At 36.2% G+C, this 19,392-nt stretch overlaps 1 protein-coding gene across 3 annotated transcripts in view; it reads right to left on the bottom strand.

Moving 5' to 3' along the window:
• Prr16 (proline rich 16) overlaps positions 1-19,392 on the bottom strand; it is a 263,018-nt gene that overhangs the window by 86,859 nt on the left and 156,767 nt on the right. The window contains exons 2-3 of one of the 3 annotated variants that reach the window (XR_003377741.1): positions 14,549-15,446; positions 12,963-13,857 (exon numbers count right to left, since the gene is read on the bottom strand). Coding sequence is in view for 1 of the 3 variants with exons in the window: in XM_005356095.3 (XP_005356152.1) it covers positions 14,691-15,446 (756 nt within the window). In the remaining 2 variants the exon portion in view is untranslated. Of the gene's footprint in view, positions 1-12,962; positions 15,447-19,392 lie in introns of those variants that run through there. The other 2 variants (XR_003377740.1, XM_005356095.3) reach the window with 2 other exon arrangements.

Here is a 19,392-nt window from a genome sequence, read left to right as displayed (position 1 = left end):
AGATACATTTGGCATTAAATAAAAATAGATTTAGTCAGCACTTCAGCTTTTGAAAACATAGATTCCAAAGGTGTTTTGTAGTGTGTACATAAAATGAAATAAACTACAAACAGATTTTGGGTATACTGGTTTCATGCTGTTGTAATTATGATAGCACCATATCATGTTCACTGACTAACCTTTGGTTTTGCACATAAACTGTGTACATACTATTATCATCTGATGAATTTCAGACCTACTGATGCCCAGGCCTGCTTTAAAGATAATATGATTTAATTCGTTTGTAATGGGGTTAAATAAATAAGGTGTTAGGCAGGAATGAGAGCCACATTGGTATTTAAAGAAAACAAAAATGAGGTAGTGAAGAAAGAATTTCTTCTTAAGTATAGATTCTCTGGTCTCTACCATAACATGTGCAGCATTTTCAGATTTTTCTCAGTTTTATTGATCTTTTTATATGAAAAATAAAATCATGTTATCTTTGATCCAATTAGCATGATTTTTGTATAAACGCTGCATCTTTCAAATGACTAATGGTGTCTGTTTCCCTATACCCAGAAGTCCTGAGCTCTTCCATTATTGTGTGTTTCTAAGAGCCAACATTGCTAAGTAATTGCACTCCCCACAGCATATCTGCAGAGTCAAACAGGGGTCTTATCTTTTCACACTGCATTGAATACCTTTAGTTTGTTTGTTTGATGCTTCTTTGTTTCAAAATGAAGCTGTATCTTCTTTGGAGTCCAGAAGGGACACTAGGACCTTGCGTCCTCTTAAGTGAAGCACTTTGCATATGAGTCATTTTCTGTGTTTGAATTATGACAGTGGATAAAGAAAAAAAGACACACACTTCTGTTTGCTTCCCTAAGCTCCGCTGCATCAAGGAGACCCAACTTATATTAGAAAAACCCTCAAATACCTGTAGGTAGTATCACAAAATCCAATCCCATCTCCATGTTCTTTAAAGGATTACTGTGTATCAAGCCATCACGCACTATTTGTATCTACCTCAACTTACCAGAAATCCAAAACAAACTTTCCTTATTGCATGGATTACGAAATGTAAGAGAGCTAACCTTTATGACTTCAAGCTAGGTAAATGTCACACGTTTAAACTATTAATGGGAAAACTTTCATGCATGAAGCCTAAGACACAAAAGTTTTCAGAATTACACTGTCTCCCTAAACATTGCAAGGAAAAATATATTAATTAAAACAAAAAAAAACAAGCAAGCACACAAGCACCCAGAAAGTAGGAGACCAGGAAACGGCAATTGATAAATCATTTTACACTTGATTGTTCATTCTGTGAATTCAGTTAACACATATATACATCAAAGTAGTTGCTGAATCCTCATCAATGTGATTCACTAAAATAATAATAGAAAAAAAGGTCCTGGATATAGGAAATAAAACAAAAGGCTTCATCATGTCACTGGATTTGGAAACTGAACATGATAAAAATGCTGATTATAACTGTGCAAAAGCAACACATTTTTTTTCTCAGAAAGAAGAAAATTTATATAGATTTGTGTGGTTTATTCCAGTAAGTGAATGTATTTAACATGATTTAAGAATACCACTGGTACAATTCCAGTTTTAAATTGTATTTACATATTTTTCATGATGCTTGAATCTGACACTGGGAGTATTGCTTCTGGTTCCATCGTCATTACCATAGAGATTTAGATGTAGCTAAAGATGGGACAGGTTCTAATGCATGCATTGGAAATTGATAAATATAAGCCCAACTGAAAGCTTTGTTTATGGAGCAGACTGTCTCTCAATAATCTTTCTTATCAGCTAAATTCATCTCTTGGAAATCTACATTAATTCATTCAAAGTAAAGTAAAAAAGAATCCTCAAAATTTTAAAGAGGATGAAGGATGTTTTTAATGTAAATCTCGGTGGTAAAAGTATGGTCAGCCCACAGACTTACCATCAGTATCTTCCTTTTATTTCGCTATGTTTAAGAACATTTTTTTTCAATTTCAAAATATGTTTTTAATCAATGCATTATTACATCATTTCTCTTCTTTGCGTTTTCCCCTCAACTCTTCCCATATACCTACCTTGCTTCCTCTCACGTTCATGACCCATTGTCCTTTGTTATGCGTTTATGCCAAATACATAAATACAAACTTCTCAGTGCGTTTAATGTTAGTGGTTTGGATATAATTTCAGGGATTTTTTACATATGTTTGTGTACTTAAAAATATTTCTTTTACTACTTATGTGTGTGTCTGTGTGGAGCTATGAACATGTAAAAAGGAACCACTGGACATCAGAAGAGATTGTCAGATCCCCTGGAATGGGAATGAGAGGCAGCTGTGAGTTAATCTACATTGGTGCTGGTAAAGGAATGTGGGGTCTCTATAAATTCATTATGTACTTTTAGCTGCCGAGCCATCTCTGCAGCCTTTACTTATCTTTTAATGACAGCTATTTCTTATGCATTATGACAGTTATAACTTATGTATTTTGGAATATTAGGTAAAGAACAGCTAATTGTAGCTAGCTACTATATGCCTGACCAAACATAATTTTTGTGTTTTTTCTGACATTAAATTTTTAAATGGTTATCGTAACTTCCCTCAGTATTGTTAAACACTTTCTGAATACATGGCGACACTTTACATTATTAACTCAAATTTTGTTCCTTATTTCTTCAGTAAAGATACTGTTAGTAATTCAGCAGTCTGTAGCAGTTTTGCCATCTGTGCTACTGATTTTAAGTTAGCTAAGTTTCACATCACATAACAAATACAACATTTTTAGGGCACGAATTTGTACAGATTTTATTAGGTTCCTCAAAAGTCAGATTACAACCTATTAAGTGAAGGTATTGGATTTAATCATTCTTCAGTTCCTAAAACTCCAACTCCCTATAAGTGTTAATAAAGTGTCTTTATTAACTTTATTAACACTTCCAGCAAGAGAAGAAATACTTAAAAGCCTTTAATTTATTAGTTTATTGGTGTGTGTGTGTATGTGTGTGTGTGTGTGTGTGTGCGTGTGTGTGTGTGTTCATGTGCATGCAAGCGTTGGCCATGGCATTAATATGATAGTCAGAGGACAATTTGAGGGAGCCAGGTGTTGGGATGTTTTGTTTTTGTTTTGTTTCAACGAAGTGGTCGTGGAAAATCTAACTCAAGTCCTCTGGCTTGGAGGCAAGCATCTTTGCCTGATGTGATAGTTTTGTTGACTTGACATAATTTAAAAGCACCTTGGGAAAGAGTCTAAAAGAGGTATCATGTACAGTTGGTGTGACATAAATTGTTGTTGTTCTGTGACATAAATAGTGGGAGTTTCTTGATTATGTTAATCTAATCAAGATGTTAAGACAGACTTACCCACTGTAGGTGGCATCATTCTGTTAGCACGAAAAGCATGATATAAATATATTGCATACATGTATGGAATGACCAAATGATGATTTTTTAAATGTAGAAAGTGAGCTGATGAAGAACATGCATACATGTATATGGTAATTTATTATTCTCTGCCCTGACTATGGATATAACATGAATAGCCATTCCGGCCTTCTGCCACAGTCCCTCCTCAACTACAATGGACCCTACCCTGCAACTGTGAGCTAACATAAAACTTTATCTAACCACCTTGATTTTGTCAGAGTTTTTATCATAACAACAGAGAATGAAACTAGTACACCATGTTGCCAGACCAAGAAAAAAATGCTAAATGAACAATTTTTTTCATAGACACCTTTAAAAGTTTTTATTTATTCATTATTTTATGATTATGAGTGTTTTGCCTGCATGTATGTATGTCTGTGTATCATGCATATGGTTGTTACAGATGGAGGCCAGAAGAGGGCACTGGATTCCTTGATACAGAAGACATAGTTGTCTGTGAGATGCATGTGGGTGCTGGGAATTGAACCTGGGTCCTCTGGGAGAGTGATCTTAACTACTGAGACATCTCTCCAGCCCCTCTCCTATAAACACCTCCCTGTTTACTTTTTGTGAGTATGTGAAAATTTACCTGTTACATATCCATTTCTATAGCCATTGTGTCTTTTTTGTTTTTCAGTGAGTAAGATATTTAAATCAGTGTTAAAACTATACAGAGCAGGAACTATAGAGCAAGAGCATCATTAAATGCTGGTGCCATGTGGCAAAGTAAGATGGCACAATGGGAAATGAGTATGGTATGACAGAAGGAAGAGTAAACTCTCAGTGGAACAATATCAGTATCATCTACTGTACTTATGCCCCGGTGCTCCAGTAATTCTAATTCTATCTTTATATCATCTGAGTTCCATTAGCCTTTTCTTGATAGCCTTCTCCCATCCATGATTTTTTACTGGTTTCCTGACTCCTGCAGTCACTTAAATTTAGATATACATAGCTAAAGATTCAAATCTTTATCCAACTATGAGAGAGAATGCACAACATTTGGCATTTTTCTTACTAGTCTGGGTCACCTCACTCAGTAATGACTGTTTCTATTTTCTTCCACCTAGTCACAGATTTTATAATTTTGTTTTTTTTTTAACAGCAGAATAATAAAATGCTCATTTGTGTAAAGGTACCACATTTTCATTTTTGAATCATCATTGGATAGAAATCTAGGTTATTTACAATTCTCACTATTATGAATAGAGTGGTCGTGACATGGATGAATAATATCTCTCCTGTAGTGTGTAGAATCCTTTGAGGATGTGCCCAAGATCGGTATAGCTGTTTCATGTGGTAGATCTATTTCTAAATTTTTAGGGATCCTCCACACTGTCTATGAGAGGAATAAAAAACATTAAAGACCTTTGAAATAGCCATATGAGACATACCAATACAGAGCTTTAAAAAATACTTGTACATACATAAAGAGAGTTTACAAGAAGTTACCTTATAACGAGGGGATAATGCCCCTCCTAAACATCATATGGTATCAAAGAGAAAGCCCAATGCCTGATAAAGGTTACTTTTTGGGAGTTGTTCATAAATGGATTACCAGTTTCTACTCAAACATCGCAGGCTATTGCTATCATTCTCACTTGCTTTCCAGAATGTGGTAGAACCTTGATGACAGCACATACTTGAGTCAGAGCCTATGGCTGAATCAAGATGTTGTTTCTTACCAGGAAAGTTCATCCCTATTGGCTGGCTTTCATAGTTCTAGAAGGTGCTATGTACACTACCAGAGGAAAAACATCATTATTAAATATTTTATTTGATACAGCCCCAGCTGTCCGGAACTAGCTTTGAAGATCAGGCTGGCCTTTAACTCACAGAAATCTGCCAGTCTCTGCCTCTCAACTGTTGGGACTAAAGGCATGGGCCACCTCTGCCCAGCTCATTGTCAATCTTACCATATTGTGAACCCTTCAAATTAAAATAATGTCTGACCTACCAAGCTATATCCACTGGTGCAACAGTGACATGAGGACTGGATATAAGGCCTTCTCCACAAGACTTAGCACTCTTAACAGGGTCACGAATCTGTGGCCAGGTAGGTATAACCTTTAAGGAAAAGCCTACTACTATTATTCTGCTAAGTGGACATACTCTTAAAGTGACTCCTGATGACTTTCCATTGTACCCATATGTGAATGAATCTCCAGGCAACCATCACAGAGGCTCTTTTTTATGCAGAACTTAGTGATTAAAGAACCTTCATGAAGAGAAGAGACTGCAGGTTCCAGTCCTAAATGAGCATCTAGACTCCACTCCTCTCCCCAAATCTCCAGGATCAGTATGGAAGAGGGGTGGACATATTATAAGAACAGAGACAGAGGTTGAATACAGCAAACAATGTTTTCTGGGTGCAACAGGGAAGGGTACCCATTAACTCACAGAAATTGAAACAGCAAGTACAAGAGATGCATAAATCAAGCCAAAAAAAAATACCAGTGGAGATGGAGGTGGACAGGAAGTCTCACCACTACCTTAGGCATTATTGACAATGATAACTGTTGGGACCATGAGAATCTGGACAATTTTCAAGGGTGTGGCCCCCAAGAGACTGCCCATGTATGTCACCCATACATATACTGGCATCCTTAAGTGAATTCAGTGAGGATTTGTTTTTTAAGAACACATGGTATTGGGGATAAGGAAGAAAATAAAAGTGAGAGAATAGTGGGCAGACTTCATTTTAAGCTCATTATGTGGAAATGTGAAGTTCTCAAAAAACAAAACATTGCCTAGAAAGGCTTTGTTAGAGCTGGCAAACTGAGGGAAGAATCTTAAAGAGCATATAATGCTCAACCATAAACATCTGTGTTATGATTAAATGATGAAGGATAAAATTTCTCAGGGGTTGACAGAATGGAGCAGACACATGGACAAGAGGTCATTGAGCACGCAGGTGCCAAAGGTAATGGTCAGAAAAGAAGGGATTAAAGGAAGAGCCATCTTAGTGAACTAGTTATGTAATGACTTTACAAATGAAAACTCAGCAAGAATTAAAATGACTTGGATACATGGAATGAAAAGAATGGACAGGCCAAATGGAGCTGAATGGGAAGTGGGGGTGGTGGGATAATTTACTAAGAAACGGTAAAAAGCAATGAGTTTAAAGTGTAGACCTGCTAGGGCAAACAAGGTTGGTGGAGGTATGTCTGTTATGGTAGCACTGGGGAAGCAGAGGTTGGGAGACTGCAGGCTGGAGGCCAGTCTGGTCTACAGAGTGATTTACTCTGTCAACCCACAAAAAGGACTTTGTGTGTGTGTTTCAGATATTTAGCAAAATAGAGTCATCATGTGATACAATTCTGAAGTTTTAAAAAGGCAACATCAATTTGGTTGAATATACCCTTTTTCATGAAGGGTGATTTGAATTAGAAGGAAGCACTCCAATTAGATGATCATAATATGAAATGACATTGTGGTTTAGTTTGGTACTACTCCCATGCATTATGAAAGGTATGTCATTGGAATATTCCTGTTTATTAGGAACTATGATCAAACAAGCAAGCTAACACTTTTTGTCATGTCAGATTAATATATGTAACCATACACAATTCTTTTAACACAAACATAGACTGCTTCTTTTAAACAATCACTCTATGGTTTAATCTCTTATTTGAACACACATTTTCAGACTATATATATATTCAAGAAGGTATATACATACATATATGTATATACTTATATATTATATACATACGCATATATCCCTTCTTATATTATATACATACACATATGTATGTATATATACCTTCTTAAATTATGCTTTATTTAATTAGAAAGCTCTACACTAAATGGGTTAACTCATGCTTACATTACATATTATAATAAGCAATCAAAACTAAGGCACTCTTGTTAGAACAGTTCCAATTTGTGCTATGCTTGCATCCTGCACAGATTTCTATCACATTCATTTTCTGACTTGCTAATTCACAAAATATAATAAAGCAAAAATTAGACCTCTCTATATGATCTGTCAATGTTCAAAAAAAGAATTGGGGTTACTTAGTAATAACGACAGCTAGATAATATTTCAGCAAAATAATCACTTTCATAAATGAGTTAAAATGACATTAACCTTTACCTCTGTAAATGCAAATAAATTTACCAGACTAGCAAGGAACATGAGTAATTTGACAAGTATCACAGATTAATGACAAGGTGTAGTTTTTATTTGTTGTTTTACACCTGCTGAAGTGCTTTTATACACATTAAATAATCAAGGCCTGATATCAACATATTAGCAGGTGGTACATTCAGATGAAGAATATGGGGAAATTTGTTAAGGCATAAAGAAGTGGTGGAGGATGAATGATCTTTAAGTATTTATAATCTAAGAAACAAATGTGAAAGGATCTAACACAAGGAGCGAGCGCAGTGCTAAGGTGTTGGGGAGGAATGTGGAAAGCAAGAGAATAGACATCACATCTGTGCTGTGACAAGAGAGACAGAATCTGGAAAAGAATGGGAGCTGTGTAAGTAATTAAAACATGTATGTCTGTGCAGAGTGGTGAGCATATCTCAGGTCTACAAGAACAAGGACATTCATCCCATTCAACTTATCATAACACTGTTTGAAAAACTGCAGCACAGAAAAGGATAGTAGTTAGCTATGATGCCATACATAGTCTAGTTAGCTCTAATCTAGAGGATGTTACTGAAGTTTGAAATGTGACAGGGACGACACTCAGCATTATAACCACTTATCATGCTTAAGGTCGAGGTTTCATTTCTAAGACTTATTTCAAAACCCATTTATTTTTTTAAAAAAAATCAGTCATACAAACAAACAAACAAAAAGTTCAGGAGATGTTTCTCACACATGCAGAGAAAAGGGTAATTTGGTGATTCTATATATTCAACAACGCTGAAGTTTCCACCCTTGCTGAACCTTGAAGCTGCTTCATCAATTTTTCATTTCAGTCCCAATGCCAATGAAATTACTGAAGATTGCACCTTAGCATGTGTGGATGCAATTACAGCATCCTTCTGCTGCCATCACTCTCTTTCCCTTATTAGATAGGATTAGATGAGTCCAGTCAGGTTAAGACTAAAAAGTAGCATCATTATTTTCATTTGATTTATTTATGTGTTTTCCTGGCTGTTTATTACTCAGGATTGAACCATGAGTCCTGTGCATGGTGGGAAAACACCAGTGAGCTATATTGTCAGTCTTGCGTGTCTTCATTTCAAAGCAAGCCTCGGCTCTCATTAAATGATTTCATCCCAAACACTCTTAAGTGTTGAAAAAATGTGACTCAAATCTAGATGTTTTATAATAATATATCATTCTGAATTACATTAAACATATAAATGTCACAATGATCGGTAACATATATTACTAGAGTAGGATTGCATGTTTCTCTGACTATTTTATATTATATGTAGTCAAATTAGGTTTGTGAAGCCTTTGAAGTAAAGTTGTTCATATAATAACCTAATGTACTCAACAATCCTTTATTGATAAACTTTAAGCTTTGCTCGTGATACCCAGCACTGAAGAAGCTGAAGCAGGAGGACTTATGCAAGTGCAAAGTCTCCCTAGGCCACCCAGTAAGTTTTAGATTTCCAGGGTAAAAAGACTAATGTTCTTTCAAAGGGCTTTTGTTCAAGGAAAATTTAGTAAACAATGCTGAATGCTTTTCATAAAATGCTACAGGTTGATGAGTAGTCTCAGATAGACTTACAGTGTACTTAGAGTCTAAAATAAAATCTAAATCTCATCACAAGCACACAATATACACACACAAACACACACACACACACACACACACACACACACACACACACGAGATGTTCATTTCCCTTACTGAGTTTTTAATGTGGTTCATGTCAGGTATATTTATTTTCTCTTGATCTATTATTAAAATAGCAAAACATCTTAATTGTGTTGAAACGAGAGTAACATGACATAATATAAACAGAAGAGCAGTCTTTGGTCATCTTGGAAATGATCAGCTTATAAACCCTGCAAACCCATCCATCTTTGGAAATGGTAGTAAGCATGATGTGTCCACATGACTAGTGTTCCTAATGATGCTTGCAGGCCTGACATAGTGTCTTCAGTTCCACCTGCTCTGGATGTTACTGCCCCAGAAGATGAATTTGGATCTGCAGAGTCTATTTTTTAAATGGCTGCTGTGGGCCTAGCAAGGCACAGAGGCTAGAGTTATTCACTCTGGTAGCATGGCAATTTAGCTATTCTTGACTAATGCAGAAATGCATTGTTTTCCCACTATATCAAGAAACAACTTTCCATGCAAATTCTAGAAAATAATTAATTTGGTTTCAACAAATGATCTGTAAGCAATGCTTGGCCAGTGCTTTACTTCTGGAGGTCGTAATGAAAGTGACTTGTGGGGGCCATGTGCCTGCCTTTCAATTTTAGCATTTAGCCATGAAAGACTAAGATCATAGCCATCAGGTTCCCATTTCACATCTGGCTCATTTGTGCAATTTAGATAATAGCAATATCTAAGCTTTCAAGATGTTATGGAGAAAAAATGATGAGATAAATGATGAGTAATATATACAAAGCATTTTGAAGAATATTCAGCAGAAAGTAAGCCTCCTGGAAGCATTTGGTATCACATGTCTTGCTGCAATGAACCCTAACCCCCACTATACACACATCATTTTTATCTTGCTGTTCCAAAACCCCCTTCGATGTTATGAGAACTGACAGTTATATTTTAAGCTTGAAGGAAATTGCATCCATTGTCTAATAACAAAAGAATGGCAACCCTCATTAGAGAGAGCTGTATCACACTGGCTCCTTAAAGGTCCCGTTGCAAACCAGCGCTATTCTAGTTGTCAGGGGTCAATGCTAAGTAGGTGAAATTCACAAAGGAAATGCTAGCAAATAAAGTGACAGCCTAGGGTCGACAGCGTGAATGCGATGGGATCAGACCTCCTTAGGAGAAAGACTCATAATAACAGTGTTTGCATTGAGAGAAAAAGCTGGCAGGTGACACTGCTGTTACTAGACATGAGCAAATGAGGCTTGCATTATTCAGGGACTCATTCTGTTTAGATGGTGGCGAAATTGTCTGAAATCCCCCTTTATATCCTGTAAAGATCAGACACATTACGAATGTCAAAACAGCATTAGGTAACCCCTTCCAAGCATCAAAATAACAATTTGGAATGAAGAAAAGTTGTGCAGCGCTCAAGAAAGCAAAGAACACAATTCCGTGTTGATGTTTGGGGATGAAAAGGCATAAGGCATCATGCCAACATAAAAACACCCAGAAAAAAAAAATACTCCTTTCATAAGAGCCAGGGAAGATGAATTTAAGTGCTCCAAATGGGACACCACCCACATAATCACTGTGTCATGTAGGTGATGCTAACTGCAATGTGTATTCAAGGCGGCCGCATGCCTTAGTAGTTGCATCATTGTCTGTCATTATATAGGAATCATCAAAGTCAATGCCTCTAAAACTCTGAAATGTTTACTCTGAAAACTTAATTGCAGTGCCACAGCTACACATTGACCCAGAAAATGCCGTGTGATTTTATGATAATGCGTGGTAATTGTCATAGTCCAAGCACTTTACCTAATTATGTGATACGACTTTTTAAAAACTCTGCTGCTCATAAATCATTTCCTCACTTAGAAACCACCAGTATTTCAGTGAAGTAAATTGCAGCACAATCTTTTGCTCCAGTTTTAACAGTACATTGCAGGAAAATACGTTACACAGAAAGAATGAGGAGACAAAGAGAAAAAAAGAAAAAGTTTTAGGATCATTATGGGTCTCAGCCATATATAGTCCATAAATACATGTAGGTAAGAAATGGTTCCTGACTTGATTACACACAACTAAGAATGTAATTATTCAGAATTTGTTCGCAGAACACCAAAAAGAGAGTCATAACTGAACTTTAAAGTTAAAAGGTTCTGAATAGCAGAATACTCCCCCTAGGTGATGCCTTGATCATGCTGAAAGCAAATACTAATCTGTCCAAAGAACGTCATAAAAACTGTCTTCTTGCCCTACTTTTTGAACAATAGCAGCGAAGTTTGGCTTCAAATCTAAGTGCTTTTCTTAGGTCAATTAAGCCATCTTTGTGAACAAATGCATTTCTTCCCAGGATTAGTAAATTAATGAGGAAACATAAAAATAATAACAATTGGGGGGAAGTTTTATAGTCTTGTATATTTCTGCATTTTCCTGAAAATATTTTACTTAGTTTAAGAATGGTCTAACTGGACATGGTGGCACATGCCTTTAATCCCAGCATTTGGGAAGCAGAGGTAAGCAGAGTCATCTCTATGATTTCAAGGTCAGTGTGGTCTACAGAGTGAGTGCTAGGACAGCCAGAGCTACACAGAGAAATCTTGTTTCAAAAAAAAAAAAAATCTAAAAATCATAGACTGACACCTTAATAAAATTGTTGCAAATATTGGGAGGTAAAAAAGAATTTTAAATAGCATTTCAAATTTGAAAATACTTGTCTACCCTGAACAAAGCAGAGCAATTCACACTCTTCTTTAATTAACAACTATCCTGTCTATGGAAACATATTCTGGAACCGCACTATGAAGGGCTGTTCTCACAGGCAGCGTCTCCCATGTCACACTCAGCAGGAATCACACCTTCAATGGAGCACGGCCATGAACTCTATGGCAAACTCTATGTAAATAAAAGTTCACAAATGCATAGCCTGGTAAGTAGCTGCTTTTGAGAAAATAAAGAAAGTGTTTTCAGCCGTGTTTATTTTTCTTTAGAAAGAGAAATGATTATTATATCATAGTAAGCAGAATATGCACTTCAACTTCTCAACTGTGCAAGCAATGTTGGCTGATTACAAAAATGAGTGACATTTTAATCATATGTCTCCAGGAAAATATTACGATGTTCTATGTTAATTTTGTTACGTTGTTTATAGGTTTCTATGTACATGTTCCAGTAAGTGTGGCAAAATAATAAATTCTGCAAAAACCACATATATACTCATATATATATATATTTGTAAGCCAATGGCCATGAAGTTTTTAGTTGAAATTTGACTCAGCATTCTAGGTGGATAGTTAGCTACAAATATTGTTATTTAGGAACTGATACAGTCACCAATTACATAGAAAAAGATGGTTTTTCATGAAGAAACTGTCTATGTTTTGAAGAAAAGAGATGCATCTATATCTGTAAGATTTTTTTCTATGGATATAAGTCAACGTCCTTATTCAAACAATTTCAATGATTCGGCTTATTCAATTTACTGCACTAGAAGAAAGTTTTCTGTTCTGTGAATTATCTGTGAAACATTGAGATGAGTATGGTTCCCAGACATTGACATCGACATGAGTCAAAACCTGAATCCATATGGTGATTGCTAGGTCTTAGTAACTGGTTGCAAAAGACAAAAATGAATTACAGGAAGAAAATAAAGTTCAGGATCTAACACTCATTTGGAGTGTAAAAGGCACTAATATATTAAATGTAAAAGGTTGATTTAACTACAAAAATTTTTATTGTAAGATAATTCATGAAGTAAAAAGCTAAGAACACATTATTTGGTATTCAACAATTCAATTATTTATTTACCTGGGTCGTAACTCTTAAATACACTGATCATACAGCTAATAAATACCAGATCATTGTCTTTCTTTATTATTGTTTTATCGCTTTCTGAAATATTGGATTATTAAGATTACATCACCCTCATGGATAACACAAAAGGATAAAATTTACACACTGAGTAAATTTTTAACAGGACATTCACTGTTCCTTATTTATTTTGTTCATTCAATCATTCATTTAAATCATAAATGCTATTTTCTTTCTATATTCTTCCCAAAATACATAGTCATATTTCAATAGAAAACTATTTGAAAGGGTATTCCAAATCATAAAACTACCATGCTGTAGCAGCAAAAGTTAAAGTTTTAAAATTAAAAGGCAAATATTTGAAAAGGTCACAATACTTTTTAGATCACACAATAAAACAATTCCCATCAAGACACTGTTCTCCACTGTTCCCCTTAAAATACCTTTTTCCCTCTTGGCACATTTCCTCACAATGATTCTGGTGGAGATAAATAAGTTTTAACTCCAATGTCAAATATCACATCTCTCCATATCAGTTCAGCTGCAAACTGGCTGACCCATGGTACATTTCTTAAGTTGACAAATACTACTGAGGAGAAAGACTTGTATTTGATGGCAGAAGGAAAAGATTCTTATATGGGACATCAAAAAGCCCCTGATGTCCTTAACTCAGAAGAGAGAAGGGAAAGGCCATGGCTTAACATACCCTGTGACCTGAGACACCGCCACCGTCCCTCCTATAAATGTGAATCTATTCAGGAACCTTGAGCTTGTGCAGGTGGGCAGAAGGCAAAAATTCCAACCTTTCAATATCCTTCTCTACAGTGTGTTCTGAAAAACGGCTTGACAACATCCAAGGCTTTCAACATATGATTCTAGAAGTAACATAATGGAGGTGTATATATGAAACTGTTGGAAGGATGTACTTACCAAATGGGTTATGAGATTTAATATAGAAATTCTAATATCCAATCAACGTCATCTTGTTGAAACTCTTGGGACTTGCCTCCAACTTTCAGTGAATGATAATATGATTATATAAAGGAATACATACTTCATATTAATCCATAGGAAAATTAGGCTTTCTCATTATTTACCATTATTTATTGACATATTTCCAAAGCTCAAAATATTTTATTACACATGTAGTTGAACACATGATTCATAATTGTATAGTATAGAAAATAAACTTTTTGGTATTGTCCTCAGCATTTCATGATGCAAAATTATTGACAAACATCATTAGAAAAATAATAAAATAGTCCTTCGGTATTAAAATTCTTATTAAAAAACATTAGATCAAAGGGAGGATTATGACTTCATCAATGCATAGATGAGTTAGACATGAATGAAATGAATTGCCCTGACTTCATCAATAAATCAAAATATTTGATATCCCATCTCTTATAATAAATCAAAATACTTGGAATCTGAAGGTCACAGTTTGTCATAGGTCAATTGCAAAAAGATAAAATGCATTCATATTTTCTCATTATTTGGCAGTTTCTGATGATCGGACATGTAAAACAATGTACATCCAGGACAGAAGCATCACTGCATACTTACCAGGTGATTTTTATGCCACTTTGTTGAATGCAGATTAATATATTTGGGCTTTTTTATTGCTTGAGTAGAAAGTGCTCATTACTTATCATTTATCATATAGAAAATTAAAAACAAACAAAAAAGTTTTCTTAAATGGCAGACATCACACTGTGGTCGTGGTGGACTTTCTCAAGATGGTCTTCTGTGGTTTTGGTGCAGTGGGAGGAGGCACAGCTGCAGGTGTGGGAGGGGGAAAGCTGTTACTGTGGCTTATTCCCAGTCCCCCATTTTCTAATGGGAAAGTGGGGAGATGAGGTGCAGGAGGGAAGGGAGGACCTTGGTGAGGGAGCTTTCCAGGTGGATGGACTGGTTCACTGTGCAAATGGACCTCCCTGTTCTTTATGTGATAGCGGCTCTCACAGTCAGGACAATACCCATGGTATTGTACTTTTTCATTGAACCGAACTCGTTCCCGAGGCCCTGTTTGGGGACTTCTGTCCTTTTCAGGTCTGTGCATCAGAGACTGCCCTGGAGCCTTGTCCAAGTTACTATTCGGTAGGCAGCAGATGTCTCCGTTGGGAATTTTGTTGGGTCTACCTGGTAGGCCTCCATTCCGGAGAAGGGTGCCATTGGTCTTGACCGGATTGACAGTTGGTACCACTCTTGGAGGCTCTTCACACTTCACAGGTGTCAACCGTGGAGGAGGCGGTGGAGGGTTTGGCTTTCTCAGAACCGTGAGGATAGCAGATGGATGGGCTGGAGGTTTAATGAGGGGGGCATTGGCTTGCACTTTGATCTTCTCTATGCTGGAAGCTGTTGTGCCACTGGAGCTACTGTTCAGAGTGTCCGTTTTGGAGCTGTCGGTCATCTCATCCTCCAGTTGTAGGTCAGAAGTCAGGGTATCAATCTGGTCAACCACCTGGTGGAAAGGACAAGGTAATGGTGTTGAAGAGCAACTGGAAGCAAGATACACATAAAGCTACTCTTTTCTGGTCAGTTTTGATGTTAAACAGAAGCACTGACTGATCTTGAACTGGTAATGCCAAAGCCACCTCAAGATTTTAGTCAATAAATTTAGAGATAGTGACCATCACACAAAGTACTAAATCATATAACCCTGAAAAGTAATATGAAGTTTTCTTCTTGATTCCTCTATCACCACCAAAGGGTAGAATCGGATGCAAAAATATGGCCAATATTTAAAAATAAAAAGGTGAAACCACCTCTGATTTAGCATTTAGAAAGTCCCAAAGCGTCACTTCCACACTGAACAATGATCTGAACAGTTTGGATAATGGCTGGACTTTTAATAAGATGATGGTCCTTTCTTAGGCCATGCAGTGATGTGAATGAAAACAACCACCATAAGCCCATAGGGAGTGGAACTGTCAGGAGGTGTGACCTGGTTGAAGTACGTATGGATTTGTTGGAGGAAGTGTGTGTCACCTGCAGATCTGGATGTAGAACTCTCTGCTATCTCGCAAGCACCATGTCTGCCTGCATGCCACCATGTTTCTTACCATGATAACAGATTAAACCTTTGAACTGTAAGCCAGACCCAATTAAATGTTTCCTTATAAGAGTTGCTGTGGTCATGGTGTCTTTTCGCAGCAGTAGAAAGCATAACTAAGACAGCACCCCAAACACGCTGAGGATAGCCAAATGAGGCCCAGCATAAAATCATAAGCTCACTTAAAATATTTTGGACATTTTGTGTTTTGTTTTTCTTAATTCAACATGCAGTTCTTGAATTTGAATTTTGCAAATGACAAATGCTGTCTAAATCCAAAAGTTTCTAGCCTAAAACTTTACTCTTAACACACAAAATTCCTTCAGATCCTTAGTTCCAAATATTTTCTCTTTTTATTTCCTTTAACTAAATCTTTAGGCCATCCTTTAAACTCTCATAATTGTCAATTTACTTCCTGCCACAGAACGTTTGTACACGGTAATCGTTCTTTACGAAATGTTCACCCCCACACATCTTTTGAGCAAATCAATGCCCACAAATCTTTAAAAAAAAAAAAAAAAGAAGAAAACTTAGTTCAGGAGTCAATCTTCATGGAAAACTTTCCACTCCTCCAGTAACTGTATGTCACATTAATTTAGTAAATATTTCAAAATAACTATTTTTTCATTCCAAAAATTAAAATAATTTTAAATACATGTTGAGTAGCAACATGAGTATGGAAATATTATTTTTCATGTAGACTCTGTCTATTCTCAGTGACTGTAGGGTATTTGATTATTGCTCCTTGTAGTATTCTAAGTAGTGAGTAGTACCTATGGGGACTCAGAAAATATTTGCTAATAAATGCTCTGAGGATTGTTCTTTTGGGTCAAATTGTGAAAAAAAATTTTACCTCTGATTGCTACAGATGACATAGTTTTATAACTTTCTCAATTACTGTAAAAGAAATGTTCTAGCAGAAATTTACTCATAAAAGACCATATGGTTACTGACATATTCTCTAGTTTTTAGTCAGAGTAGAAACTGCAGTTATGGAAGGTTAATAGATACATGAGATAAGGAAACTATCTTGAGTCATTGGGCTGTGTTCTATTTCCACCGCGAAGGTAACTATCCCTGGCCTTTAGTCAATTAAATTTTCACACCAAATTAAAACCTCAACTATTATGAAAACCACAAAACTGATGGGAAATTACTCACAGAAGCCCGAAGTTTTGATAATCCCTGACTGTTCTTTATCTCTACATTTTCATTTCCTGCATGTCTATTAAAGCAAGAATAATAAAAAGGCAAAAAACCACCACTGCTCTCATTGAACAAGGAACCTAGTGGGAAGGTCTGACAACAACACGATCTGAGATTTCTTAAAGCAGGAATAGTAAAAGCATGACTTCCAAATGCTCAGCAGCATGTTAAACATTTCAAGTGGACCGAGACCCCTTGAGACTGGAGGTGCAGCCCTCCTGAGACTTGAGACAGATCTATATGGCAGAAGAGTAATGGTTCAAGCATGCTTTCAGAAAGAGCTGAGACAGAGAGCAGAATCTGGGTGCTCTACAGGACACCTTCCTGCTGAAGAGCCCTCAGGGACAGGAGATAGAGAGTGAACTAGCAGCTAAACTGTGAGTGTGTTGCAAGAAAGTGCCACATGTTTCAAAATCAGCCCTAGAAGTGAGAGGAGCAGGATTCAAAGAGACAATGTGTTAATATATATTTTTAAAATAAAAGTGCATTCTAACTAAATCACATAGAGTGTCAAACAGAAAAATATAAATCCTTTCTCAACATACCTCAGTGAAGCTATAGTATACAGAAGAAGAATTATAAAACATTTAGAATAGCAAAAAAAAATCAAGTATCATACAACATCAAAAATTAGGAAAATATAGCATGAAAGGACTGTCTGAGCAGAGCAGAAGACAGGAATAAGAGACTATAATGAGGAGTACCTATAAAAAGTACAGTAGAATATATTTGAAAATATAATAATGAAACCTATTATTTTGCACATTAAAATTAATGAATTGAAAATTGAAAAACATTGGCTATTTACACAAATTATAAATATCTCAAGACTATTTAGAAATGATGTCATATTGAATAAAAAGGATGGAATTTTATTATAGTTTAATATTAGGTTAAGCTGAGAGAAGTGGATGTTTTCCTTTACTGATGGAAAATAGGAGATTATACTGTTAAGATAAGGCTGATGATTTATACTAATAGCACACTCAAGTTTTTCATAAAGAAAGAAACATCATGGTCTCAATACAAACTTATTGTATTGAGTTTATTTCATTTATTTAATTAAATAAATGAAACAATTTAAACGAAGTTAATATCCATGGAAGAACACCCACAGACATGACAAAATTGGGGGAAGGAAACTTATAAGCAAGCAACTTACATAAAATGCACACATAATTTATTAAGAATATGAAAACCCTCAATCTTAATAGAAATTGGAAATATATACGCTAAAGAAAAGGGATATAGAATTTAATGTCAATTTCTTAGTCAGGGAGAATACAGGTTTTTTACATTATTTATTTATTCCTTGTGTCATTCACATAATGCCTCCTGAGCCTACTTGACCTCTGCAAAAATTTTTTAAAAAAAAAAACAAGATAAAATTTAAGAGAAAAACAGGAAGAAGGGGAAAAAAATCTCACCGTAGAAGCTGCAGTGTGACACTGTGAGTCATGCAAGAAATCCCTTCATCCATACACTTTTACATGTTGGCATTTATTGCAAAGAATCATTGGTCTGGTTCAAGGCCCCTGTTCTGTGCTGCACCATTGATGCTGGGCCCTCTCTGGGTCTCTTTCTGGACATCCCTTTTCTACCCTGTGTCTTGGAAATCCTGCAGTCCTGGGTCCATATGACAGATACAACCCCTGTCCCCATCCCTATACTCCAACAGATCACAGGTAGGATAAATAATGGGGTGGGCCAACACATAACTTGGTTCTGGGCCGGGGGATTTGCAGAGTTGATCAGCCTACCAGCTCTCTGCATCCTCATTACCAAGGTAAGCTCTCCAACATTGCCCTGGCTAGTTCACTCCTTTCAGTCACGATGGAATGAACAAAATGCAGGGCTAGGTCTCTGGCTTTCGTGTCTTCCAGGTGGGTTTTCCCATACCTACACTTTCAAGGCCAGCTCTACTGTATTGATCAATCAAGGTATAGGGCCCACTCTTCTGATTGCTGCAGCTGATGAGGGGCAGGAACAGCTCAAGAATACAGTTTTTTATGTAAATTGCTGGTTGTGATTTGAGTGAACAAGAAATTTACACTTTGCTAACACAGACAAAAAATATCAATTTACAATATTATTGTCAATATCTTACAAACTAGGTAAGGTACATCCTTGGTACAGCTCTTTTTTTTTT

The sequence above is a fragment of the Microtus ochrogaster genome, chromosome 18 (genome assembly GCF_000317375.1).
Source record: "Microtus ochrogaster isolate Prairie Vole_2 chromosome 18, MicOch1.0, whole genome shotgun sequence".
In the NCBI taxonomy this organism is placed as follows: domain Eukaryota; kingdom Metazoa; phylum Chordata; class Mammalia; order Rodentia; family Cricetidae; genus Microtus; species Microtus ochrogaster.
The sequence above is the reverse complement of the archived record's forward strand: the minus strand, read 5'-3'. Positions and strand labels throughout refer to the sequence as shown.